Raw genomic sequence first — 25,893 nt, forward strand, 5'->3', positions numbered from 1 at the left:
TCCACCAATTCCAAGCTTTAAAAAAAACAAACAAACAAACAACAACACAGAAAATGTCAGGGGTTAAGCAAAAACATTTCCTAGGGTTTAAGCAGAACTTCTAATTGTAAAAGCCTCAACTTACCACTTATATTTAAAAAAACAAAGGGACTTAGCTGCAAGCGAGTTAAGTTTTTGATAATCACCTTTCATTTAACATTGAAGAAATTATGTCTTGTACTAAAACGTCTGAATTTCTCTTTACTATCTCTCCCTTATGCCTGGCTCGATGAGGCAGTCAGCATCAGGTAAGAAAGTTTATTGGGGTTCAAGCATCTGATTGCTAATACTGACAGATTTTTTTTCTTTTTTGTACTTGTGGAAGTACCCCATTATTTATGAGTCTTTCAATATGTTGACCAACAGGACGTGCAGATTCTCTTTAGAATGCTGAATCTTTTAAGCCCAAAAAGATGTGTACATGTGAATATTAAGTCATTTACTTGTGACAGTTGTGTTTTGGGATCAAATGGCTTTTGAAGGAATAACAGTTAAGTATATTTTAGTTGCATATTTTTATTAACTCTTTGAAATATTCCGAAGATCGTATTCATGTGTTATAGTGAAAACTGGCCAAAAGCTGCAGTCATCTAGGCGATATGACCTGAATTTGAGAATTAAAGCAAGACTGCGGGTTTACCAGACCTAGTTTTACAGACTGTATGGGATTTGAGGTTGTTGCAAAACTGAAGCAGTAGAAACGACCAAAATTCATCTGAATTGGGGTGAGACGTGTCTAGTTCCCTTCATGAGAAGTAGAGTCAGACCTAGGACTGAAAGGATAAAGTGGAACTGGCTGTCTTTACAAAAGAGAACGTAAGTGACAGATCCGAGTGTGTACCCAGGCTGTAAGTCCATATTATGTTCAACATGGCTGCAAGAAAAAAAGCTGTTGTTTTTCTTCAGATGAAATGATAAGAAGCAGTAAAACTAGGTGTTTTTTTTTCCCCTTGAGTCCTTAATTAGACTTCCAAATACATTGATACAATGTTTTGCTACATCAATAACATCTTGACCTGACCTTTACTATGTTAAACTTTTTCTATGTTCAAATAATACACTGATGGTAGAGATCTCAAGAAGTCACTCAAAACTCAGTGAACAAAAAAATGTGATTTATCAACTGGAAAATCTTAAGCTATGCCTGCTAGTAGCAAACATGGAGTGGCTATTTACAATTCAGGAAAAGTATTTTATAGTTATTACTGAGACTCCTATAGTATCACTGGTTCAGTGTACGACAGCAACAAGAACCAACAAAACGATGTTGAGAATTAAGAGGCAGAATATTAAAAACAAAAGAAATACCACTTTATTGCCACTACAAAACTTTAGTGCAAGGATACTCCCTGTGCCACAAGCTGGATGTAGAGAAGTTAAGGAAAGGCTGGAAGGAAGTTAAGGAGCAACTAAAATCAGTGGTTTAGAATGTAACCTGCTGGAGGGAACGGGGGGGATTGGACTAGAGCATCCCCAGTAGTCTCTTCCAGCCCTTACACGTCTGTGATTGTGTGAGTGCTGCTGCTTCATGAGGAAAGGCTAAAATAGATGGGACTCATTGATTTTGCAGGTAAGGCAAAGGAAAGAATTGTGATCAGGACTTCAGGATCCTGACTGAGTTGTTTAGTAAAAGGTGAAAAAACATCTGATAACAACTTCTAACTGATACTAGTTAGCATCTATTACATTGGAATGCATACTGTCTACAAGTTGCTCCAAACGCTTTGAGAAGCCTTCCCAAGCCCTCCTGCTGCAGCAAATGCTACAGATAATGGGTTTATTTCAGAAACATGCCTAAATAAATGTTAGATTGAGGTGCCCTTGAAACATATTCCATTCTGAAAGTACTTAAAACTGAAAGTAGTGTGAAGGTCTTCACCCTCATCTGTTGGATGCTTTTAATTTCTTGAAGATCAGTTGATTCCAGTGTCTCATTTTATTAACATTCATATTTGAAAGAATTTAAGATGCAAGTCTTAAATCTGTATTTCAGTTAAATTTTCATTGTTTTCAAACTATGGTGCACTATCACAAAACCCTATGTATCAACAGCGTGTTACTTCTGTTTTACAATTAGAAATCTATATGAATGACAGCATGCGCACTTCAAGTGTGGTGATTTTTTTTACAAGTATCACGGTGTTTTGTTTTGTTTTTACATATGGCTGAACTGGATCTTTCCAAGCTGGAAGGGACCCTGGAGTCTGCTTAACCAGCTGCTCAGAACAATGTTGGCCAATGATTTCAGAACAGGTTGCTCAGGACTTTGTCATGCGGTTGCTGAAAACCACAGAGGATGGAGATGCTCAGTCTCTCAGCAACCTACTCTAAGTCTTAATTAGCCTTGCAGTAATTATTGTGCCTTCGTATTCAAACAACCTTCTGTGTTATGATCATTGTCTTCTCCCATCATACATTTCAGTGAAGAGCACAGTTTTTAGTCATCTTATGGCATGAGCTTCTGCCTTTTAACTTTTTGGTGATGTCCAGTGAGTCTTTCCATCAGCTTCTTGTACTGATGAATACTTGAGGTAACGAATGCAAAGTCGTGTGCAGTCTGGGTACCAGATGAAGTAAGAACCCGTAATGTACTGGCTGTGCTTTTGTCCATACAGTGTACTGTGCTGTTAACCTTGCTCACTGCTTGGAGATACTGCTGTCTCCAAGCCTATCATGTATCAAGGCTCCCACAAAATCTTACTCAGAGTTAGTGTTGTCCCCGTGATACAAATTCTGTGCTACAGAGTTTCTGTATTTCACTGTGCAAGTCATTTTTCAAGCAGACGGATGTTGCAGGACTATATGACTGCACAGTCTTCTCGCACATTCTCTGCAGTATGTTCATGTTTCTTCCTAGCAATATAATTCCTTTTGAATGTGAGTAGTTGAACAAGAAGGCAGGCAAGGGTAAAGCTGCAGACCAAAAGAAGTGTTTCTTGAGGGCAACAGATTGTCTTTTTGTTGCCTTAATGAGAGAATACATGTTACAGTTTTCCCACACTCTTCAGGATTTTGCATGGCCAGTAATACCATTTTTTCCTTAGAGAGCCTTTTTCTTAGACTTACACTTGGTGTTTGGGTGTTTGAAACTGCTAAGCTGTGATTTTTGTCATGTTCCCTAAAGGCGTTCATCTAAAGGTTTATCTAAAGGTATCGCACGCTGAAGGTTTCAGGAGAGCATTCAAGGTCACTGGCTTGGCTCTCAGAGTTCAACTGACGTTGAATATCACCTTTACAGTTCAGATGAACTAATGGCTTAAGTGTGCAGACATGGAAGCATTCATTTCTTACTGAAATGTGACATTTGTAGTCACTTGTATGTGTGCTTTTTTGAGCCTTCGGTCATGTTGGACAGGAGCTGTAGGGCTGTTCTGTCTTTCTGGGGTAAATTTTTTACTGAATAAAACTGCTGTTCTGGAAACACCATGTTGCAGCTAGTCGTGTTGCAAGATATTGTTAGGGGCAATACTTGTAAGTAATGCAAGAATCTCAGTGTCCACATATATGAAGTAGTAAGAGTTGCTTGTTCCTGACAAACGTTGCTGTCTAATATCTTACACGTGGCATAAGGAGATGTTGCATCATGCAGTGCGAGTGTGAAACTTGTTTTGCTCGTCTTTAAACGAGTTCCTTGTGAAACAACTGCAACTTAAGTGTACAAGAACATTCCAATACTAGTTAGTATGCATAGTTGCCTCCAAGTTTTAAGTCTGCAGTATGAGCCTATGTTCCTAACAGGAGCATTCTGATAAACATCAAAGTGATCAGATATATGGAGCTTTTACGTACCATTTACATTTGATTTGAGGCTTCTAGAATGATTGAGATTCTTGCAACCTTTTTTCCAAACGGTTTTACTTGCATTTCTTACGTAAGCCCAGTGTGAATATCAAAATTCCTTTTTCCCCAAAAGAACAGGTAAAATCTGTTACTGATACAAACAGCAAGGACCTGCGTGCTGCTCTTATTTATCAAGCTGAATATCACTTCAAATTTCTGAAACATGGAATAGGTTTGTGATGCAAGTAGCTTCTCAGGCTTTTTCTCTCTACTTTCCAGATCTGACACTGTTAGGAGTTGCTTACAAAATAGCACCTGATGCATCCTCCTTTTTAAGCAGGCAAGAATGACATTAGGAAGTTTCTGTAATGCATTTCAACGTCTTTCTAATTCCTTAGGATTCTTATCATAATACTTAACAGTTGCTAAGTATTGACTCTGAGGCAATTGGCACTAAAAGTTAGGACAAGTGAATTTCTAAAGAAAAACTATCTCAGGGAAGTCTTCTGGGGGCCATGGTTATTTTGACTTAATGAACAGGGGATTTGCCAGAGCTTCAGGTTTTACATTCAGAAACATGGTTGAATACGTGGTTAAGTAGCTTATAACTCCAGATTGCATTTTGAACTAGTTATTATATCTGGCCACAGCCTGAGAATCCTTTTCCTCATTTGGTTTCTTAAAATTGAAATTATGATCTATTTATATTGTATGGGGAAGCTTCTCTTATTGTCTTGAAATATCACCAGCTCTGAACTAGATATTGAAAGGCTGCCTAATCTTGCAGTGTAGACAGAACTGAGGGTGTTTGCTGTGTGCTTTTTTCTGTGGCTGTATGAAACTAGCAATACTACATCTGGATCCTTCTGCTTAGGAGTAGGGGAGGGCTTTTCTCAAGTTGAGAAATCAGTGATGGGGAAAGGATGGAACTTCAAAGGTATAAGATGTGAAGGCCAAAAGTGCTGTCAAAATGAGTTGTGCACTCCAGAAAACTAACAATCAACCATTCTCGTGGGGTTGCTAAAGATGCAGTGAGTAGCTTGGAGAAATCTGTCACTTGTGATTCTGGGTACCTTGATTATTAAGCTTTAAAACTGAAATAGTCCGGGTGTGCGAGAAGAATTTTGGAGCATTTAAAGTACTCTTTGAGGCATTCTTTCAAGTTCTCGGGACAGCCAGAAATGAGAAGTCATTTTGTTCAGCTTCCAGAAGTCATTAGGAAATATTCTACATCTAAGTTAAATTAGTTGAGGAGAGATTATTGGAAGTGAGTGGTTTTGTTTTGATTTTGCTGCTGGACTCTTGAACTCTGATTACCTTAAATCCCACTTGTTTGGTGGTTTGTTGTTTTTTGTTTTTGTGTTTTGTTTTTTTTTGACAGATCAAATGCTTAAAAGGACAGAGAGACTTCTCAGACCAACCCACTTTTGATGGGATCCACATTGTCAACCATTTCACAGGAGATGATGAGTCATTTCATTCTTCTGATGAAGATTTTATAACTAACTCCATACAGGAGAGTGGGGTAAACTTTCACTTACGCAGGAGGACTGGTCAGATGGCTTTGGATCACGCAGTTGTAGGCAGCAGTGACAGTGAGACAGAAGAAAGCACACTCCAGACTGGAAACATGGACAAGATGGTTTCCAAACAGAGGAGAATGGAATCTTACTCTACTACTGTGTGATGATCACTGTGACTAGCATTTGAAGACTTCTGTGTTTCTTTAAGGCTTAAATTGTCAGATAATTGAAGGCATCCAGCAGTTGGTTTAAGTAACTACTGGATCTGTTCTGGCCTGTGATAAATACACACGTGTACTGTCCACCTGCCTTCTCTTTGCCAAATCTTGCTAGTGACGTACCGTTGCTGTGACGCAGGCTGGGAAGAAGTTAATGGATGACAGTTCTGACAGTATTACTGAATGTTCCTTGTTTTAGAAACTGCAAATATATAATTTCTTTAAATGTGTGAGAAACCCTTTTGCTGTTCACAAGGATGGGAATTATTTTCCTCAAAAGAAATCGCTCTTGTGCAATATTTTATGCTCTGAACAAATGTGTATGTTTTACATCGTTATCCATTTGTGATCAAGATGGACTCTAACCATCTGATCGTATGGCATATATATAATTATGCTTCTCAATTACTTCTGTTTTATTAAAGTTACCAAATGCCCACAGAAGGCTTGAAAGAGAAGCCATAATCTATACTACTTCCTATATACAAGTACTGGTCACTAATGTCATAAAGGTGTTTTTCACCCTTTTCACTTAAATTTATGTGCATCTGCTTTTGATGTTGCTAAATAATACCTGGTCTGAATATATTAACTACAATAATGTTTATTTTGTACATATTTATATAACTGCACCAAGCTGAAAATGTATATTATACCATTTTATACGAGGAATGTAAATGTTGCAATATGACTGTCTCATATTCTACCTGGAAAATGAATTCTGTATATACACACTAGAAATGAATTGCTAAATAAAAGCAAAACACTAACTTTACATTTAGTTTCGGTCTAGCTAGCTAACGAATTCCTGTCTAACTGAAATGCTTGTTCAAAACACTATTGACTGAAATCTTTTACCTTCATATATATGTAATGAAAATAAATTTTTCACAATTTAACAAGGTTGCAGCATTTACTGTGTAGTCACTTCTAAGCTACAGCCCTTGGTTACCCTCCGGCTCTGAATTAGAGCGGTACTTTGAATAAAAAGAAAGATTTGTGTATTCCAGTTAACAGTTCTAATGAGAGTATCAGTGCACTGAAAATGTCTGTGTTTAGTTTTCTTGCAGTTTTTTATTGCCATTATCTGAGAAATAGTATAGATCCTGTCACCAGGATAGCTTTTTGTTAGCCAAAGTGTGAGTGCTGAGCAATTCTGCTTTCCCCCTCTCCTGTAAACTAAGATCCAATAACACAGCCCCCTGCCTTGGTTCTTGAACAGAACAACTTCATCTAACATTGCCATATGAACACCCTTGGAGACAAGCTAGTTAGCAATTTTCACCACTATTAATATTCTTATCATACATAAACAGTTCTTGGAATTTGTTTTCAAGTAGTATTTGCAACTGTATTTTATTTAAGAATAAAGAAGGGCTGTGTTGGCAGTAATAGCACGCATGTTAAGTGTGAGAAGCAGCCTAGCTATTAAAAATCATGGAACTGTGGCAGCATAGTGCTGAAGATGTTTGAAGAACATCTGAGCTCCTGGGAAAACGGCAGAAGGGAGGAGGAAGAATATTTCAAGGAACAAATAGGGAAGGCTGAATGGAGGAAGCATCTTCTGGGTGACTCAGCTGCTTTATTTGTTTACGCAATGCAATTTAAATCTCAAAGCAAACGGGTGAAAAGTTTTAAGTTGCCCACTTCTGCAAGTTCTGCCTTGCCTCATTTCTTCAAACTATTCCCACATCTTGCTGCTGCCTACACCGTATGCTGTATAGCTCGTGGAAATTGTCATCTCTGAGGAGGATTAGCTTGACTTTGGTTCTAATTGCTATTAGAAATCTCATGTGCAAGAACAAGCCGTGCCTGCTTTCTTTGCTAACAAGTAACATTTTTTTTCTTTCCAGTGAGGATCCAGTGACATATTTTGCAGCTGGGTAATTGTTACCTAAGGTGATGGGTGATAAGGTCTTGTTGCCTGTCATCAATACCAGCTGCAAGCCTCTCTTAAAGGTAATGTTCCATAATAAGTGGCAGGAGCAAAATGCAGTTGGAGGTCTGTATAAATGCTTGAGTGCTATAATTTTGCCTTAACCGCCTTACTGTTCAAGTGCTAGTAAATAAGATCAGTTAACAGGAGTTCTTTCCTGAACTTTTGTATTTTTAAGTATTGCTATATTGCAGACGCTGAGTAACAGCACAAATAAAAATGTCAAGGGAAAAGCAAAGGCCTTTATCCAACTACTGCACCTGTTTTAGAGATGAAGGTCAGTGGTTGAACATGCTGCAGTTTCAGAAGTTTTATGTGGAACATCCTCAGAGGGCAACACAAAGAATGCTGTTGAGAATAATCATACTTCTTCAGATGTTCTGCTACAAATGAAACTAATTTCTTTGCCTATGTGTGTTACAATCTGAATATGCACCAGAATAATGGCAATATATTAACAGTGTAGGTGGTACATTTACTAGTAAGTCAATAAATAAAGCATATTAATTATGCTACACATCGTGACCTTGCTTATGTGACCTTCTAAAAAACTTCATAGCTCTCTTAGGTTTGTTGCTTTGCTACATTCAGGCTGCAGAAACTCAATGTGAGTGTTAAAAAGTTAAAATCACGTGAACACAGAAGTTAGCCTCAATATGTGCATATTCAAGAATTCTGAATTTCGGTAGTGTCATACACAGTTTCCATTTAAATTCTATGTTTGGTAGTAAAAAATGGTTCTGTTTGCCCGGTCTCACAATCAAATACTTTCATTAGCTACAAAAGCTTGAACGTTTACTTTTTTGTTTTTGTTGTTCCTTCCTGTACCTTGCAAAGGTACAACTATTTTAGGATCTGATAGCGTGGGCTGTTGTGCTCAAAGGAGGGCTGCGAAGATGGAGAAGGCTCTAGAAGGCAAGGCGTGTGAGGACTGGCTGCAGTCACTGGGACTGCGCAAAGCAGAGCCGACGGAGGGGAGGCTTCACGGTGTGCAGCTCCTCGCGGGGAGCAGAGGGGCAGCGCTGAGCTCTGCTGACCCGAGGGAAGGGCACGGAGCTGCGTCAGGGGAGGGGCAGCTGGGGGGGACAGACTGCACCAGAGGGCGGTGGGTGTGAAACAGGCTGCCCAGGGCAGTGGGCGCAGCACCAGGCTGCCCGAGTTCAAGGAGCGTCTGGGCAGTGCTCTCAGATGTACGGTCTGCTTTTTGGGTGGTCCTGTGCGGAGCCAGGAGCTGGACTCGGTGATTCTTGTGAGTGCCTTCCAACTCATGATATCCCACAATTCTATGTTTTATCTTCCACTAAATTTTCAACTGTGAGTATAAATTCCTCTATTATTTTCACTAAAATAAATTCTTGTAAGACAACAAAAGAAAAGTGACTAGCACAAATTTTACAATACCACTTTGTAAATAATGTAATACTGTACTTAGTCACTATTCAGCTCTTTTGTGGAAAAGCAACACTGAAGAAAATGCATGTTTTTGTTTTGATTTTATGTAATCAGTGTTCTAAATAAAAGATGATGTTAACAGTTCTGAGAGAAATTTGATGCTCGTTCCAAATTCATCCTTTAAAATCCAAAGTGGAGGAAAGATTTGTTAGCGTAAAATGTCCACAGTTGAGCATGGATATGCTGCTACTGGATATGCTGCTAACTCCTGCTAATACCTGCAGAGACACCAAAGAACTGTTGCACATTTTGAGAGAAGGCAAAGAATAGAGGATAGTGCAGATTTCCTAGGACGGTCAGTAGGCTAGTCCTGGAGGCTAAAAAGAACAACCACCAACCAGCAAGCCACAATATCGAGGTTAGTACAATCTACCTGAAAATTGCAGTGTTTGGTTTAACTGTGCACCTGCTAAAGAATTTATGTGTGCTGAGATGGAATGCAAGAGTTCTGTAGAACCTGATGGCTCTCTGGATTTCACAGTTCCATTTTGTTCTACAAAATACTCTTCACAGTATAATCATGTTGATACATTTTTTAAATTCTCTTTTTTAAGGGGGGGGATTTTAAAAATTATTTATTTTTTTTTTTTACAAACAAGTTCAAGACAAGATAAATCAATGAAATAAACATATGCAGTAGCCATTAGAACCAGAGATTCTGAATGGTGGAATGAAAAGTGCACCATAAGTTGAGTTCCAACATAAATTCTAAATAGCATGATGTTTTATTTTGCTAGAGTGGAGAAAACATGCTAACATACATCTACTTAAACATACATAGTCAACCGATTGACTCAGATACAATCATACACGTACTTGATCCAAAATATAACACCTTAACACTTTCCCTTCCCAAGACTCAATACCTCATTTCAGAATCATGAAATACAAAAGCAATGCAGCACATTCTTGGAGTTGTACATACACTGCTGCAGAAGCGACTGAAATTTCTGTTGTCCCACTCTAGGAACTAAAATTCCTAAGACAATTTTGCATAGTCTATGTTCCATAACGCACAGATTCAACTTCCAATCCAATCATGGGTTAGGTTGGGACTCCTAAAGACCATCCAGTCCAACTCCCTTGCCATGAGCAGGGGCATCTTTCACCTCTGGATCAGGTTGGTCAAAGTCCAAACTGAACAATTCCAGTGGTGGGGCAAGCACTGCTTCTCTGGGCGATCCGGTCCAGTGTCCCACTACACGCAGCATTAGAAACATTCTCTTCATATCTAAATAGCACAGGTAAGTTCTGGGCCCACTCCCTCGCAAAGCTGGAATGCTGTTTTTTTACCTCAACCTTCAACAACCCGGCTGGCCTACTGCCACTTTCTGTCTATAGTTTGTGTTGGCAGAAATCATTACTCTGAGAGCAGCAGATGAAATTGCTTTTATTTCTCTAGTGAGTTGAAAAGTTACTATTGAAATTGTGAAGTCTGGTGTATTTACAGCACATTCGCATGCCACAAGGAGAAAGACACAAAGGTCCCGAGCAGCCGCTAGGAGAACAAAATAAAACAAAAATAGCACAATCAGCGAGAAATATAAAAAATGATGACACCTTTCCCAAGAGAATGCAAAGCACTACAAGTTAGCATGTGCTAGCAGCTTCTCCCAGTGAAAACGTTCTGGATAACAGAGATCTCAGCTTTCAATACACGGAAGTGTGCACCTTACTCATGAGTTCCCCATAGAATCACTGCTGCTGCTCCCAGTCCTGACTTCGACACGTATAAAAACGCTTCTCCTCCCCTACCTGCGTTCAGCTGCGTCCTCCTGCCACAGTCTCATCACTCCTGACCACGCAGATCCCATCTGCATCCCGTCACCTTCCTTCCTTATCTGCTTTCCTTGCTTTAACGGACATCTGAGGCGGCTGCCCAGAGCAGCGCAACGCATTACGCCCAGGAGCTCTTCGCTCTTAGGCCTGCGCCTGTAATGGAATCTCGCACCGAACGCGCTCTCCTCCCGCGCTCTGCGGGTAACGGCCCGCCCCACACGGCCCCGTCTCGGCCCCTCAAGGGAGCGCGGCCGCTTCCCGCCTCGACCGCCTCGCGCAGCCGCCGACGCACGTGGCGCGCGGCAGACTCGTGCCTCGGGCCGGGGCCCCGCACACCTCCGCGTGGCGGCACCACGGCGGCCACCGCCGGCCCGGAGCACTGCCGGCCGCTCCCGTTCCCGCTCCCGGCGACGGAGCTGCGTGCTGCCGGCCCGCGGGAGCCGCCGGGAGCGGCGGGAAGCGGATCCGGATATGGGCCGGTTCTGCGCTTCGCGGGACGAAGACGCTTGCGTGCGCTCTCCTCGCACGTGTGAGAGAGCCGGCTGCCGTTCCGACGCGGCCATCCTTCCCGACGTGTCGCGCTGAGCAGCCGCTGCCCGGCCGTCGTAGCTGACGGGTGCCGCTGCCCGCTGCTCTCGTAGCGCTGTCACGCGGCGCCGCGCCTGAGGTGTGCGTGAGGCGGTGCGTGCCGCCCCGCAGCCCGGCCAGAACCGTGAGTGCTAACACTAATTACCGTTACGTTTTCCGTTGCCCTCATCGCACACAGCGCGGGCGCTGCCCCGCCAGACACCGAGCGCCCGGTCTCCCTGCGGACCCCTCGGGGAGCGCTCGCTCCGCCGCGGCCCGCTCCCGGCAGCGCGGTGTGCCGCCGCGCTCGGCCCAGCCGGTTTCGGAGCGCGGGACGGTGTGAAACCCCGATTCCCTCCCGCGGGGCAGGGTACGGAGCCCAGAACCGCCTCGGGCCGACGGCGGCCGCAGCCGGGAGCCCCGACGCCCGCGGCCGTTCAGGAGCCGCCGCCCGCCGCCCGCCTGGCTCTGTCCGCGTTTGCCGTCGCCTTCCGACCGCTGTCAGGAGACGGCAGGCTCCGGGCGGGGCGGCTGGGGGATCTCGCCTACCCCTTCCATATTTAACCATTACCTAAAGCCGAGGGGAAATGAGCAAACCTCCAGGCTTGGGGCTTTAGGTATTTTCAGCGCCGTTGGGCGTATTTATCCCGAAAGAGTTTTCCACAACAAGTTATTTCTGCTCTAGGGGAGGTCTCGGCGGCCCGGGCCCATCACGCGGCGCGGGGCGCCTTCCCGCCGCCGGGCTGAGGGGAGGGAGCGGCCGGCCCAGCCCCGCCGGCGAGCCGTGTGGTGAACGTGTGAGCGGTGCGGAAGTCGGAGGGGATCCAATAATAGCGCAGATAGACGCGTGCGAGCTCCGCGGCGCAGCCCGGAGCGACGAGGCGCCCGATCCAGGGCGACACCTCGGTGGCACCGCAGGGAGCCCCGCGCAGCGGGACACTGCAGGGAAAAGCGGGCAGAGGAGGGCAGCGGGGCTTATCTGCGAGGCTTCGCCTTTTTCTTTTCTATCTTTTGTCTTCGATGCAGAAGCTCCTAACGCTCAGGAAGTGGAATTTGTGGTTTTGGGGCCGAGCTCTGAAGGAGCACAGACAGAAAAAAAAAAAAAAAAAAAAAACAAGCGAAGCAGCACCGCTCCTCAAAGGGAGGCTAAATTTACCGTCACCCAACGAGCGGGCTGCAGCCTCGGCTGCCACCCCGCTCCCTTCGTCCTCCGCATGGGTAAGCGAGTGAGCGTGCTGCCCCGCCCGCCTCGGGGGCAGCGCCTCTCCTCGGGCCGCGGCCTCGCGCGCCCTCAGGCCGCGCGATGCCCGCAGGCCGAGGCGGGCGCGGGGACGGGGGCAGGGGCAGGTGCGGCGGCGGAGCGGCGGCCCGCGCCGGGGCCGGGTGGTCCGGGGGTCCCCCCTTCTCTCGGGGCCCGGCTCCCGCCCGGCAGGCTCCGGCCTTGGGCAGCGGGGCGGGGGCGCCCGGCGGCGCCCGAGGGCTTTCGGAGGGAAAAGCGCCGCGTCCAGACGGAGCCCCCAGCGGCCTCCGCCGTCGGGGCAGCGCGACACGCCGCTGCCCGTCGCCCCCAGCTCGAGGCTGAGGCGCGGCGCGGGCCGGCCCGGGCGGCGACGCTCCGAGCGGTGCCCGGGGGGCGGTGCCTGGCGGCGGCGCGGGGCGGCCCCGCGGAGGTGGTCGCTGCGTTCGGGCCGCTCCGCTCCGCTGCTCTTGGGCGAACCCGGGGCGGCTCGAGGGAGAGGTCACGGCAGCCCCCGGAGTTCCCGAAAAGAACCGAACGGCCGCGATCTAACGGGCTTCTGGCGGTGACAGGTGCAGCGAGGGCGGCCGAAGCTGGGCTCGGCCCTCCGCTGTCGCCCGGGAGCGGCCGCGCCCCGCTCGCTCCTCGCGGCGCCGGCGGGAGGTTTTCCCACCTCGCCCTCTCCCCTCCCCGGCTTTCGGTGCCCGCAACTGCACGCTGCCGCGCCAACAGCTGCGGCTCGCTGAGAAGTTCCGTTGTGTTCGTTTTCGCCTTATCGTAGCGGCACAGTGAATCGCTCCCTCCGACGGTACGGCTCCTGCCCGCCGTCAGGCTAACGCCGTCGCCCCGCAGCGATTCCCCTCGTGCCCACCGTGCCGCCCCCCGCGGTCTCCGCACGGTGCGCGGCTGCAGCGGTTGCCCGCTCCGCCGTCGGGGCCGCCTTCCCCGACCGGGCGGCCCCGGGGGCGGCGGGAGCCGAGAAACCGCGCTCCGGGCATCCCGGGGTTGGGCGGGGGGGGGGGGACGCGGCCACCTGCGCGCCGCCCCCAAGCGAGCGGCCCCTCCCGGCCCGCGGCCCCGGCCCTCAGTGGCGGTTCGGCGCCTCCCCGCAGGTCGCCTCCCCGCCGCCGCCCCGCGGGAGACTCGGAGGTGAGGCTCGCCGCGCCCGGCCCTCGGAGACGGAGGGTGGACGAGGCAGTACCCCACCATGCCGAGGTCCTTCCTGGTGAAGAGCAAGAAGGCGCACAGCTACCACCAGCCCCGCTCTGCCGACGAGGACTACAGCCTGCGGCTGGAGACGGTGCTGGCCCAGATCTGCGCAGGTAGGAGTTCGCCCTTAGAGAGGCGGCCCCGGAGCCCAGCAGCGGGCGCGGGGCAGGCGGGGAGGGGGTGGCCGGCCGGGCTCCGCTGAGCAACTCTCGCCTCCCGCTCCCCGCAGACAGCAAGATCCCCGAGGGCGCGGGGCTATGCCGCACCGTCCTCCCCGACCCGGAGCCGTCGCAGGGCCACTTCTCCCCGGAGTCCCACCTCACCGAGGCTGCCGATGGCACCTCCGAGTCGGCGCCCAGCTGCGAAGGCAGCATCTGCGACAGGGTGTCCGAGTTCGGAGATTTCTGGAGACCGCCCTCGCCCTCCGTTTCTCCAGGTAGGAGCGGGGCAGCAGTGCCCGGCGGGCTCCGGCAGCGCTCCCGTGTCCGCGTTCTCCGGCCACCGTCTAAAACGAGTGGAAGGACAGATTTGCCTTTTCCCACTCGTTTTCGTGTTGTCTCTCTCGGGTTGCTTTTCCAGACGCGCTCCCCCGGCTAAGGGAGACGCATGTTACGGTCAGGCGGTATGGGAGTTGTATTTTTATTGTCATTTCTTTTTGATTAATTGCTGAAGGCAGCCGGTTATGTTTTAAAGGTCTCGGCGTTTTCTTACAGGGTCCTGGTACCTGGCCTTAGTGGATAAATGTATTTTAAGGCAGTAAACGTAACTACTTGGCTATCTTTTACCTGTAGTGAACAGCAGAGTCTCTGTGTTTTGGACTGCCTGCTTGATGTTTTCCCGAACTCCCTTTGAGGTTATTTCTTGTCTATAAAAAGAAGAGGATCTCTCCCTCTTTTTTTTTCCCTTTTTTCTTTTCCTTTCTTTTCCTTTCTTTTCCTTTCTTTTCCTTTCTTTTCCTTTCTTTTCCTTTCTTTTCCTTTCTTTTCCAAAACTACATTCATAAAACAACCAGATGAAACTAATGACGGTCAGATTTAAACACCCTGGATCCAGGAAACTCACACTTAGGGCTGCAGCATCTGTCTCTAGCTCCCTTGTCCTGCCTTTGATGTGGTTGGAGCAGTGGGAGATGCTGTCCCCAGCCTGGCATGAATACTTATCTCATTTAAAAATACCACTTTGTCATTTTATAACAAAAATATGTATATACAAAACCTACTTTTTATTGCCTGGGTTAAAAAGTGACAGCTGAAAAAAGAACAATTTCTATCTTAGCAAAGGAAAAATCGTCTCAGCTTTTCAAAATGACAGCAGACGCCTGCAAACGAACACTTGGTCCTATTTCCCCACTGATTTTCCGACTTCATTTTATAGCGTCGTTACATATCAACAGCTGATTGTAATGATGAGGACTTGCATTTCTAAAGCTCACCAGTCCCTTAAGAAAGCTTCATTTGAACATTCCCTGAAAGAATGCTGATGAGTGTTGTTAGAGCTACAGAACAGTTCAGGTCCTGCAAATGACCTAAGGCAGGAATACGGCAGTCTCTCTTTTGCTAGTATTTCTTCTCAAAGCACAGTGATGTATAATTTTTATTCTTTCCAATTGTTCTCCTCATTCCCCAAATAATACCGTTTTCACAAGATATCTAAAAGGCAGATACAAAATGAGCAGCTATTTACCAGGGCTGCTCTGCCTTTGCCTTCTCCCTGCTCATTTCTTCCCTTGAACTATAGCTCCCTGCTGACCGTTCGGGTTACCTGGGAAAGGTATCTGCAAAATGACAGTAGCATCCCCAGATCAAGGTTTTTCAGAAGAGGGGCACAGTCCTGGAACTGTTTGATTCACATGGGATAATTGAAGGTTCGGGACTCCCTGTGCTGGCATGGAAAAGCATCATTAATCTAACCTCGGTGCATTGAGAGAGGTGCTGTCAAGGATCAAGGCACCAGCAGGAGGGTTAAAGAGGTGGGCTTCCTTTCTCAACTTTCCCAAATCCCTGCTGTCCAGCTGCCTTGTCAGATTCAGTGTAAAACTGGAATTTGTGCCTATGTCACTTCTGCGAGATGTGCTGGTGAGATGCTGGATTTTTGAGATTGTGTCTGTCTGTGCGTTTCTGTGCTTCTAAGGCAGTTCAGCTGAGAAATGATGCTTGTAAATCATGCGTAGGGCAGGTGCAGTGAGTAGTACTGTCACCTCCTCATCCCCAGGAGTGAATGTGGATGCTTTGTTGTGCAACGGAAGACAGTCTTGAGATCTGTCTTTGAATGCAGTGCTGCCAGTGCAGGAGGGCTGGCACAGATACAATGCAGTACCTTTATAGGGTTAGCATTCTACATACATTGACTGCATTAATGCAGATCACTGTGTTATTTAACCTCACTTTCTACGTAGGCCTGTAATCACGTGTGTTTTCATATACAGAATATGCCTGATAACTCTGTACAACAGTACGAAGGCGTTGCTTGATGAATCTCTTGGTGCTATAGTCTTGAAGGGGCTTTTATTGGATGTAACAGAGTTGTCACTCAGGGATTATGGTGATTTTTGTTCTGTGGAAGAGGACACTTGAATCAATTCCCAGTCATTTCAGGTAGAGTTTGTCTTGTCATCCAATAAAGAGTGCTGACGTTTTTCCTCCCAGGGGCTGCATGGAACTGCTAGGAATGGAGAGGAGGAAGAGTGTCTATCTCTACCATTCACCCTCTGGAGGGCTGTGGAGCAGAGGAGAGGCAGAGATAGCAGTGTCTTTTGCTTGTAGTGTGACACAGACGATTTGATGCTGGATGTGGGGCTTGGATGCCTTGAGCTTGCCCTTGGGAAGTATAGCATGAGTGGCTCCCCTGCACTTGTGCCTGCAAGGTCTTTAAGCCATGTGAGGTGATGGAAGGAACGCTGCACGCAAACTGACATGTGGTGCAGTGTTTACTGTGTCCAGTGTTGCCAATTCCAAGGGCTCAAAAACTAGGTCATTCTTTTGTCCCCCATCCCTCAATGGACTGGCTTGAAAATCAAAATTGTAAGAAATACCTTATGGATATTCAATTCTAGTGTTGAAATATTTACGGTTTATTTTTTCATATTTTTTCTTTACGGTCTGGGCTAGTAGTTGATTTTAAGGGGAAAAAAGTAGTTACAAGAGCTAGAAAACAAAAGGAAAGCTGTGCGATGAAATCATGCAGTTTCAAGAGCTGGGGCTTTAAGATAGTTCTGAATCTTGCGATAAAATCGTGAGACATGACAACACTGAAACTGGTTGCAAGACACAAGATAGATGATGTGATGCTGACCACAACTTTGCAGTCAGTGCAGAACAGGAAAAATCATGCTTAGCACCATGTCAGCTAATTTGATTTCATCTCTCTGTTCAGATGTCCCAGTTGATACGTGTGCTTCTATTCCCAACTGAAATACTAGTACTTTATTGGAAAAACCTGAGTCTATTAACATATGAAGCTACATAAAGGAAATAAGAATTGAAAACTCGATTTCTGATGTATTTTCAGTCTTTTCTGTAATCCTCAATGGTCATTTGTCTACCTGAATAGGTAGCCTAATGCTTCCTGCCTCTCTTCCTTATCCCACTCCCAGTTGTCTTTTTTTTTGCTGAAGACTGGTAAAGCTGTGGAATCTGTGAAGCTGGCAAGAATGAGAAAATCAAACAATTGTGAGCGTGCAGGTTTTTGGGTAAGGGAAGCAATTCTGCTAAACAAAGTGGTAGGGAGTGCCAATATTTCTGTGAAGGCATCAGCGTTTCACCAGTTAATTTATTAATGCTTTTTTTAGTTCACTACTGTATTTGTCCAGTGGAAACGTTTGACACTCCCAGCTCTGCCGCCTTTTGTGAGGTAGAGTGAAAGCAGCACACCTTGGACGCAAATCACCACCTCTGGCAGCCACAGTTGGGATCTGATACCTCATATTCCCTGCATAACTGTGTTTTCTCCATACCCTGAGCGTTCGTGCCTTCGTACACTGATCTCTGAGACTGTTTTCCTGCCATTACATCAGTCTCTGCTAAAGCAAGTGGGATAGATCTTATGCCTACCCCCTTGGTCAGATGCTGTTGCCAAAGGTGAGGCTGTTACAGACAGCTGAAGTCACCTGAGCTTGTCTTGGTGGAAGATAGTTTTGATTATGGCTGATAGGAAAATCTCCTTGTCCTTCAATTTTTAATGCAGTGTAATAATTTTTATAATGCATTTATGAGCTCAGTATTTTCAGTGCACTCAGTGTCTTTATACAGAGAAATCTGAAAGAACCATGATTTTAGACAATTTCTTTTTTTTTTTTTTTTCCCTGGAAAAGTGAGGCATGAAATTCAAGCGCTTCAGAAGCTGTTTTCTGTTTCAATTATTCTTTTTGCCAGTAACAGGCAGTTATGGCACAAAGTTGAGAGACTGGATTTGGGCATTGCATTGTGCAACAAACAATTTTTAGTTCTGTTGTGCAGGTATACATCTCAGCACATTTGCTTCTTCTGGCAGCTCCATAAAGTCATTTCTGGGTGAGTGTGACCTGCACTAAACTTAAATATTTGGACTGTCGGCTTTGATGCTCAGCTTGGGATATAGTAAGTATATTTTTCTGAGGAGCAACAGATAAAACCAAAGGAAGTTGCAAGCAGAGTTGTTTAGTATCTCAACAGTCAGATCAGTATGTATGCACCTGGGCACCCAAAGATGGAGGTGGTTGCTTTGAATTATTTGATTGGGGTAGCAGGTGAGGAGTTAGTGGATGCACCGACCCTACTGAATAATGTAAAATGTATAAAAAGCAGTTTAGGCTCTGGTACAAACCTGGGTACTGGGCCAATTCTGCCTCATGATGGTGGCTGGACTGTAAAAGTACACTAATTCCCACGGCCTTGTGTTTCCACAGCCTCAGAGCGATCTGTGTGTCCATCCCTGGATGAAGCACCTCCCTTCTCGGTGCCCTTCAAACCATACACATGGAGCAGCCTGGGAGGCTCTGAGCTGAGGCACCTCGTGCAAAGCTACCGGCCCTGCCCAGCGCTGGAGCGAACTTCAGCCTTGAGGCTCTTCTGCGAGCGGGGCACAGAGCCCACCCTCTATGGTGCAGAGTGTAGCTCTTCCCTTGGACTTTATGGTGATTTTGGCTCCCCAGGCCCAGGGCTGTTTGAGCGGCCTCCAGCAGCAGCACCCGGACTCTATAGTGAGGCACAGACTGGGCTGCAGCAGGAGAAGGGACCTGGTGGCCTCAAAGTGGAGTCGGACCTCTTGTGCCGCCCTTTGCTCATTAGTGCTGGCTCTTACAAGTGTGTCAAGTGCAGCAAGGTAGAGACCCCTTTCTCCCACGCTGGTTATGAGTGTTCCCCGGCCCCTTTTCCCTGGCTAACCTGATCCTGCCTGCTCTCTCCCTTTCAGGTCTTCTCCACACCACATGGCCTCGAGGTACACGTGCGCCGTTCACACAGTGGCACAAGGCCTTTTGCCTGTGACATGTGTGGCAAGACCTTTGGCCACGCAGTCAGCTTGGAGCAGCACAAGGCCGTGCACTCACAGGTGAGAGCAGGGCAGACTGCCAGGATGAAAGTGGGAAGGCCAGGGCCAGCTGCTTGCTTCAGCAGGCACTGGGAGGGCCATGAAGGCAGTGACAGAGCAGTAGGGTGTTTAAACTGAGAGGAAGAAAGCATAGTGGGGATGCAGGGTGCACTTGTGGGTGAAGAATATGATGGTAAGCAGAGTAAAGGGTGGGCAGCTAGCAAGCAAAGGAAGAATAGGAACAAGTTGACAAATCACAGAATACTGACTTTGTTTCCATTCCCTTGACCTTGTGTGTGTCTGTATTAAGCAATGGGCTCTTTTGGCACTCCAGAAGTAACGGATAATAAATAATAAATTTTCGTTCTCTGAGCTGGAAACTGTGAGCAGGGTGTGGACTTTGTTAACGGCTAAAGCAAGTCACTGTGCTTTCTTCAGACAAAGCTCTCTATATTTTTTTCTCCTCCCTCTCCACCAAAGAAGTGAATCTTCCCTTGTTGGTAGTCATTGTGTCCATGCAGGGAACATCTGAAAGACCAGTCAGGTATAGAGCACGGACTTCATCTGTCTCGACACCCTCTGAGTCACACACCAAAAGAATATGGTAGTTAATTTTGGTAGGAGTATTTGTAACATTTTCCATCTGCTGATATTGTTCCATATTTCCCCTTCACCCACCCACTTAACCTGGCAAATCTTCCTTCCTCAGATTGGGTTTGGGAGGATAGAATTACAGCAGTGTTTGTTTGCTGTCTTATTTACAGTTGCATGAGCGTGCATCAGCAGAGTGCACAATGAAGAGAAATATCTCATCACCCATTAAATAATGTTGAAAAGAGCAGTACTGCAAAGTAAATCCAAGGAGGGGAGAAAATTTCTGGGAGTGTACATAAAAAGCCAAATAAGGTGCCTATATTAAGCATAGCAGGAGGAGGAAGTTGTAGTGGGAGTTGAAGAAAAAGATGACCTGTGGTGGAAGCAAGTGATGGGGAGATTTGTGTTAGGGAAAGGAGACACAGCACTCCTAATGCATTTAGTTAGATTTGTCAAAGCAGTAAGCCAAAAAGCTCTTTTCCCCAGGTGCCCTAGGTACCTTTCACTTAATTATAATGAAAGTAGAAATATGCAGTTAGTCATTAAGCTTCCAGCACAAATCCAGCCACAGAGATTTCCCCAGAGAGCCACTCAGACCTCAGCACCCACTTTCCTGTGTAGAGTGCACTTTGAACAGTGCTGCAGCTGCTGCTCTTCCCAGTGGAATGATCATGGGTCCATGTTGAAATGTGCAGGCAGTGGGAAAGGGTTCATTATCTTTTTCTTTATGCAACACTGTCATGCTGGTTTTAGCATCTCCTCAGGCCGGCTTTCTGGAGATGCAGAAGTGCTTTCTAAGGCAGAAGGGCAACACTGATGTGCTGCTGGCCAGATAGCTGTGGGTTCTCTGGCATAGCGTAATGTGGGTGTGTTTGGGCTCCTCTTTCTGCAGGAACGCAGCTTCGATTGTAAGATCTGTGGGAAGAGTTTTAAGAGATCTTCCACTCTGTCCACCCACCTGCTTATCCACTCGGACACCCGGCCCTATCCCTGCCAGTACTGTGGGAAGCGGTTCCACCAGAAATCTGATATGAAGAAACACACCTTCATTCATACAGGTATGCCTTGCAGCTGCTGCTGTTCAGCCTCAAGTACAGGGGCAGGTCTCTGAAGTGGTCCCTCTGCAGCAGCCTGTTCCTCTTCAGCTGGAACAGCGTATGTACCTTCCTGTGCTTCTCATGGCCCTGCTGTGGTTCACGCTATCTGAGCTCTACTTGTGCAAATGAGGGTGATTTGAATGTGGTTTCATGAACAGCAGCTGCAAAATAACCCAAATCCTCGCAATCCAATCAGTGTTCCCTTATTAGGATCTACCGATGTTTATTTAAACGGCTTTTGTGTAAGATGATTTGTAGAGTATTATATTCTTGTGGCCTTGATTTACAGCTGAGGTTCCTGGAAAATGATAGGTGAATTTGACTGCAGCATCTCTTTGTACAGGATCTACCAATTTACAGTAGGAACAAGAGGAGACTTCTCCTCCAGGTCAAACAGTAAACTGGCGGTCCCAGGGTCCAAATCTTAGTCTAAATATTTGTTCAGAGGTTGATTGTCTGCACTTCCACCCGGACTTTCTGAGAAAGGACTGCAGCCTGATACAGAATGGAAAGAGAGGTGCAGAGTTCTCAAGTTTCACTGTTAGTAATAAACATGGAAACTAATAAAGAGCAGGTGAATCACAAAAGGAAATTGTTCTAAAAATATTGCTCAGTGAGAAGGCAGGTTTATCAGAGATCTGTAAAAGTAGATTTTACTTTACATACCTTCACCACATTCGTTTAAGGTAGAGGGAGATGAATGATGTGCGGGACACAGAAATATTTCTAGGCACAAAATAATAGTTGTAGTGGCTTAGCCCAAGGTTTGGATGACCAAAATCCTGGTTCCTGAGAGTGGAATATTAGCAGATATCAGGAGTGAAATATTGAAATGGTAAATATGCAGAAAGATGACATCATATGTAGTGCTGCTTGGTTGTGATTTTTCTAGATCACCAGCAGTGAACAATAATCCCTAGAAAGATTCTCCACTGCTGAATGAAAATAGAGTATTTAGGAAGTGAAAAGTATTTCCATAGTAACTTTTTCAAATGAGATTTCAACCAAATTCCGAATGGGCCAAAATGTTCTTTAGATGATTATTCTGAGGTCACAAACTGTCTCTGGGCTGTTAATTGATAATATGGAACCAGAACCTTAATTGAGTTAGGGGAAATTTCTTATGCAGCGTCCAGTTGCAAAATGTGCTGGAGGCTGAGTTCACACAGGTTTTACTTTTCTAAGAATCTGATTTTCAAAAGTACAAACAGTGCTTGTTGCTCCAGCTGAAGTTAGCAGGCTTCACAGGTGCAAAGCTATTCTGAAAATCAGGCTTGGTTTTGTGGTCGGGCTTCCCTTTTTTTCGTTATTTGATAGTAAACAGTATGGAAATGCACTGATATCCTGCTCCTATGGAGACCTGTGTAGTTGTGCCACTGACCTCTCTGTGAGAGAAGTTCAGAGGCTGGATTTATTCCCATTTCCATTATTCGCCAGGAGGAGAACTTCAGGACTCGCTTGGAGAAACTGCTAGCCTTTCAGAGTGAGGACTAGAGGGAAGAGCTGATCACTGTGTGAACCCTGCCCCTCAGGCTCACTCAAGGGCCTCATCCTCCTTTGCAGGCAGGCCACGGCTCACTGATTTTGGCTTAGCAACATCCATCAATCTATTCCACTTGCACCTAGGTTAATGCCATCATTGATGTCAGTCATCACAAGCTGGGGTCTGTCCAGGAATTCCTGATGTTTCTAGACAAAAAAAAAAAAAGCAGTTTAAGTCACACAGAGGCTGTGCAGCCAAATATCAGTGTGTTCACAAGCTGTTATGTCCTTAGAGCACTATTTGCTTCAAGCTGCTCCCAGGACTGTACTGGGGCAATGCAAGTAGAGCCAGATCCTTGCCTGCTAAGCCACGGTGCAGGCACAGCTGATTACTCAAGGTGACCAACTGCATGATTTTAGTAAGAATGGCTTTCTTTTTGTAATCATGTAGGAATCACTTCAGTTAGCTCCAAGGCCCAGAATGCATTTCCTTATCTGCTCTGACCCTGAGTGTGCAGCATGTTACCCCTTTCACACCTTCTTTAACACCTTTTGCTTGCAGGTGAGAAACCCCACAAGTGTCAGGTGTGTGGAAAAGCCTTTAGTCAGAGCTCTAACCTCATTACTCACAGTCGCAAACACACAGGATTCAAGCCTTTTGGCTGTGATCTGTGTGGCAAAGGCTTCCAAAGAAAGGTGGATTTACGGAGACACCGGGAGACACAGCATGGCCTCAAATGAGCCCTGCAATGCTGAAAGCACCTACAACACTAGGAGAACAGACTCCCTTGGCTTCCCCGCTGGACCTGAGCCCTGTCTGTATAATAGACCCTGGCATTAGCTTTCTGACCGGGAGCTTGGAGAGGAAAGAAGAGGACAGGGCCATGCATTGGCAGCTCAACCTACATGACTACAAGAATGGAAGTTAAAAGTCGGGGTTTCTATCTCTTGTCCTCTGTTTCTGAAATAACACTGGAAAATAAGTCTTTTAGATACAAAGCCTGTTACTCTGAAGATGGATAAGCTACCAAGTACCTGTAAGCTGGAAGGTATTTATCCCATGGCCAAGATAAAAATCCTAATGTTTTCAATACTATGAATTACTATGCACGGATACGTGGGTATGAACTGTGTTTACATAGTACTCACGGAGAGTGGTCAGTAAATGGCACAGGCAGTGCTTGCCTTGGTTGAGGATGCTGAAAGGATTCAGTCTTGGTTTCCTGTCAGGAAAGCCTAGAAGGTCTGGATTGAAGTGTGCAGTTTGACATCTGGCTGTTTTTTAAGCTGAGGCACCAGCTTGGGCCTGCTTCTGCTCTCACTTATTCCAGTGTAAATTAAGAGTTGTATTGACAGTTAGGAGGAGACTCCTTTTACCTCCCAAAGCTATCTCTGTGAATAAGCAAGGCCTGGCTGTGTGTGTTTGAGGCTTGTGGAATTATGTCTTGCTACATCCACTGACGAAAAGGAAGCTTATGAAAGACAACTGGAAAAGCCAAAGCACAGAGTTATGCCTTATAACTAGAAACCCACCTAAGGACTGGTCCTGACTGAGAGCAGGGGCGTAGGGAAAGCAAAGACTTTGGATCCAGAAAAACTGTTGGCTTCTGCACTCAGTCTTGTTATAAATAACTGGAAAATAGCTACCCAATTGTGTCCTTTGTATATTTGTTTTTGTTCTCTTTTTTAAGTTTTTAAAGGGAGACTCACCTGAGGTGGGCAGGAATCAGTGTAAAAGAGTAATTCACTGAATTTGCCTTAAATGACCCTGCATGTACCTCAGTTTAAAAAAAAAAAAAAAAAAAAAAGCTGTTTTTACTTTGTTAACAAGTTTGTAAATGTCTTATTTAGATTTTATGGAGTGTCTTAATGTTTATTAGTATGTATTTATTGGAACAATGTTTTAAATTAATAAACTATTGAAGATCATCCAGAGTGATCTTTGTTTAATGTGTGACTTCAACATATTATTGAATGTCAGCTGTTACGGATACACCACATCTAGTGATGGTCAGAGATACGGCATTCAAACAGGAAATGCAGGAACAACATAATTTGTGCAATATATTTTGCAGAAGAGCTCTGGCGATTAAAGAACACCGGTGTCCTGCTTATGAATCCAGGTCCATTGATTTCAGTTAATCACTTAGCAATTTTGAAGGCCGGAGTGACTATGGAATGTCACCATGGAACAGTTTAGTGGGAGAAGAGCCATTTTAAGTGTTTACATTTGAAATGTAGATTGCCAGAAGACCCTGTTTAGCGCAGGAGGAACTTGGATATCCTCTGAGATAAAATGTCTGTGCCAGGAGTTTTCAGGGACACCTGAGGACCAGGTGCATCGCTTACACGGTGTTGTGGTTTTATGATTCTTGTTATCAGTGGCCTGAATGAAGTCTCACCCCCACCAAGAGCTGCTGTGTGGGACATGTCAGAACTCCAGCATGAACTGGAGTCAGAAGTAGGATGGACATGGAATTGCCTTTTGTCTGCCTTCCCTATTAGCAGGGCTTGCTGCAGCTGGTGCTGCAGCTCTTGCAAAAGAGAAGGAGGAGGAAGATGGAGGGTCCCGGTGCCCTTTTACCAGCAGAGTTCTTTTGGTGCGCACATCACCTTGTACTCTATTTCTGATTTTGCTTGTGCCTTTATATTGAATAAAGCCTCATTAGATGCGGACAGGACCACAGGCTAATAAGTGGTTGCAAGGTTAGTGTTGCTTTCTCCCTCTTTATCTCTTTACCTGGAGGAACATTTCCCTCAGTCACACGAGGACGCGGAGCAGCTCGAAAGGCGGCACGTGGCAATGCCGTGCACCTGCTCGGCGGCAGCCAGATGTGGCAGAGCACTACCTATCGCCGGGGTCCGGCCGGGAGCCCCGCAGGCGCGCTGTGGAGGCGGCAGCGCGGAGGAAAGCCGCTCCAGCCGGGCCGCGCGCCGCTTCCCGCCGCCCTGAGGGCCGAGGCGCGGCGCTACCTGCCGCAACCGCAGCGGCCGTCGCGGGGGCCGTGGTGCGGACGCCGGGGGAGCCGCCGGCTGTTCTCAGCCCGCGCTAAGCCCGCTTCGTGGCGTTCGCGCACGCAGGAGTTCGGCGTAGGAAACGAAGTGGGCGCCTGGAGAGGCCCGGTGGTGCCCCGGGCCTTGCCCTGCCGTGCCCTGCCCGCGGCAGGCTTCGCGGAGCTGCTCGCTGCCCTGCGCAGGTAGGCCGGGGCTGATCCAGGAGCGCTCCGCGTTTCTCTCACGGGAATGCCGTTGCCGTGCACAAGTGCCGGCCGGAGGTACGGGGCGCTGCCTCGGTCCTCAGGAGTTCCTGTCCGGCCTCTGCCAGTGGGCAGCGTCGCTCCGCAGGCCTGAGCAGCCTCCGTTACCAGCGCTCGACTTTAAAAATACGACAGCGCGGTGACCGCCCCAGCAAAGCATCTCATTTTCAGATGGGGTAACTCGCACTGTGTGAGCCTTGCGCTGGCGAGTGCTGGGC

At 46.6% G+C, this 25,893-nt stretch overlaps 2 protein-coding genes across 7 annotated transcripts in view; both read left to right on the forward strand.

Moving 5' to 3' along the window:
• Positions 1–6,459, forward strand: part of EVI5 (ecotropic viral integration site 5) — a 65,529-nt gene extending 59,070 nt beyond the window's left edge. For all 6 annotated transcript variants that reach the window (XM_042873374.1, XM_042873375.1, XM_042873370.1 and 3 more), the window contains one exon: positions 5,201–6,459. In XM_042873374.1, the coding sequence (XP_042729308.1) occupies positions 5,201–5,506 (306 nt within the window). In that variant the 3' untranslated portion in view covers positions 5,507–6,459. The remainder of the gene's footprint in view (positions 1–5,200) is intronic.
• A 7,279-nt stretch (positions 6,460–13,738) lies between these two features.
• Positions 13,739–24,337, forward strand: GFI1 (growth factor independent 1 transcriptional repressor). Its single transcript, XM_042873804.1, has 6 exons — positions 13,739–13,853; positions 13,970–14,176; positions 18,623–19,038; positions 19,129–19,266; positions 20,732–20,897; positions 22,981–24,337. The coding sequence occupies exons 1-6, from the start codon at positions 13,739–13,741 to the stop codon at positions 23,157–23,159; spliced, it is 1,221 nt and encodes a 406-aa protein (XP_042729738.1). The 3' UTR covers positions 23,160–24,337.
• Positions 24,338–25,893: the final 1,556 nt, after the last annotated feature.

This window comes from Lagopus leucura, unplaced genomic scaffold, assembly GCF_019238085.1.
Source record: "Lagopus leucura isolate 7727_CA_CO unplaced genomic scaffold, USGS_WTPT01 Super-Scaffold_100009, whole genome shotgun sequence".
NCBI classification, from domain to species: domain Eukaryota; kingdom Metazoa; phylum Chordata; class Aves; order Galliformes; family Phasianidae; genus Lagopus; species Lagopus leucura.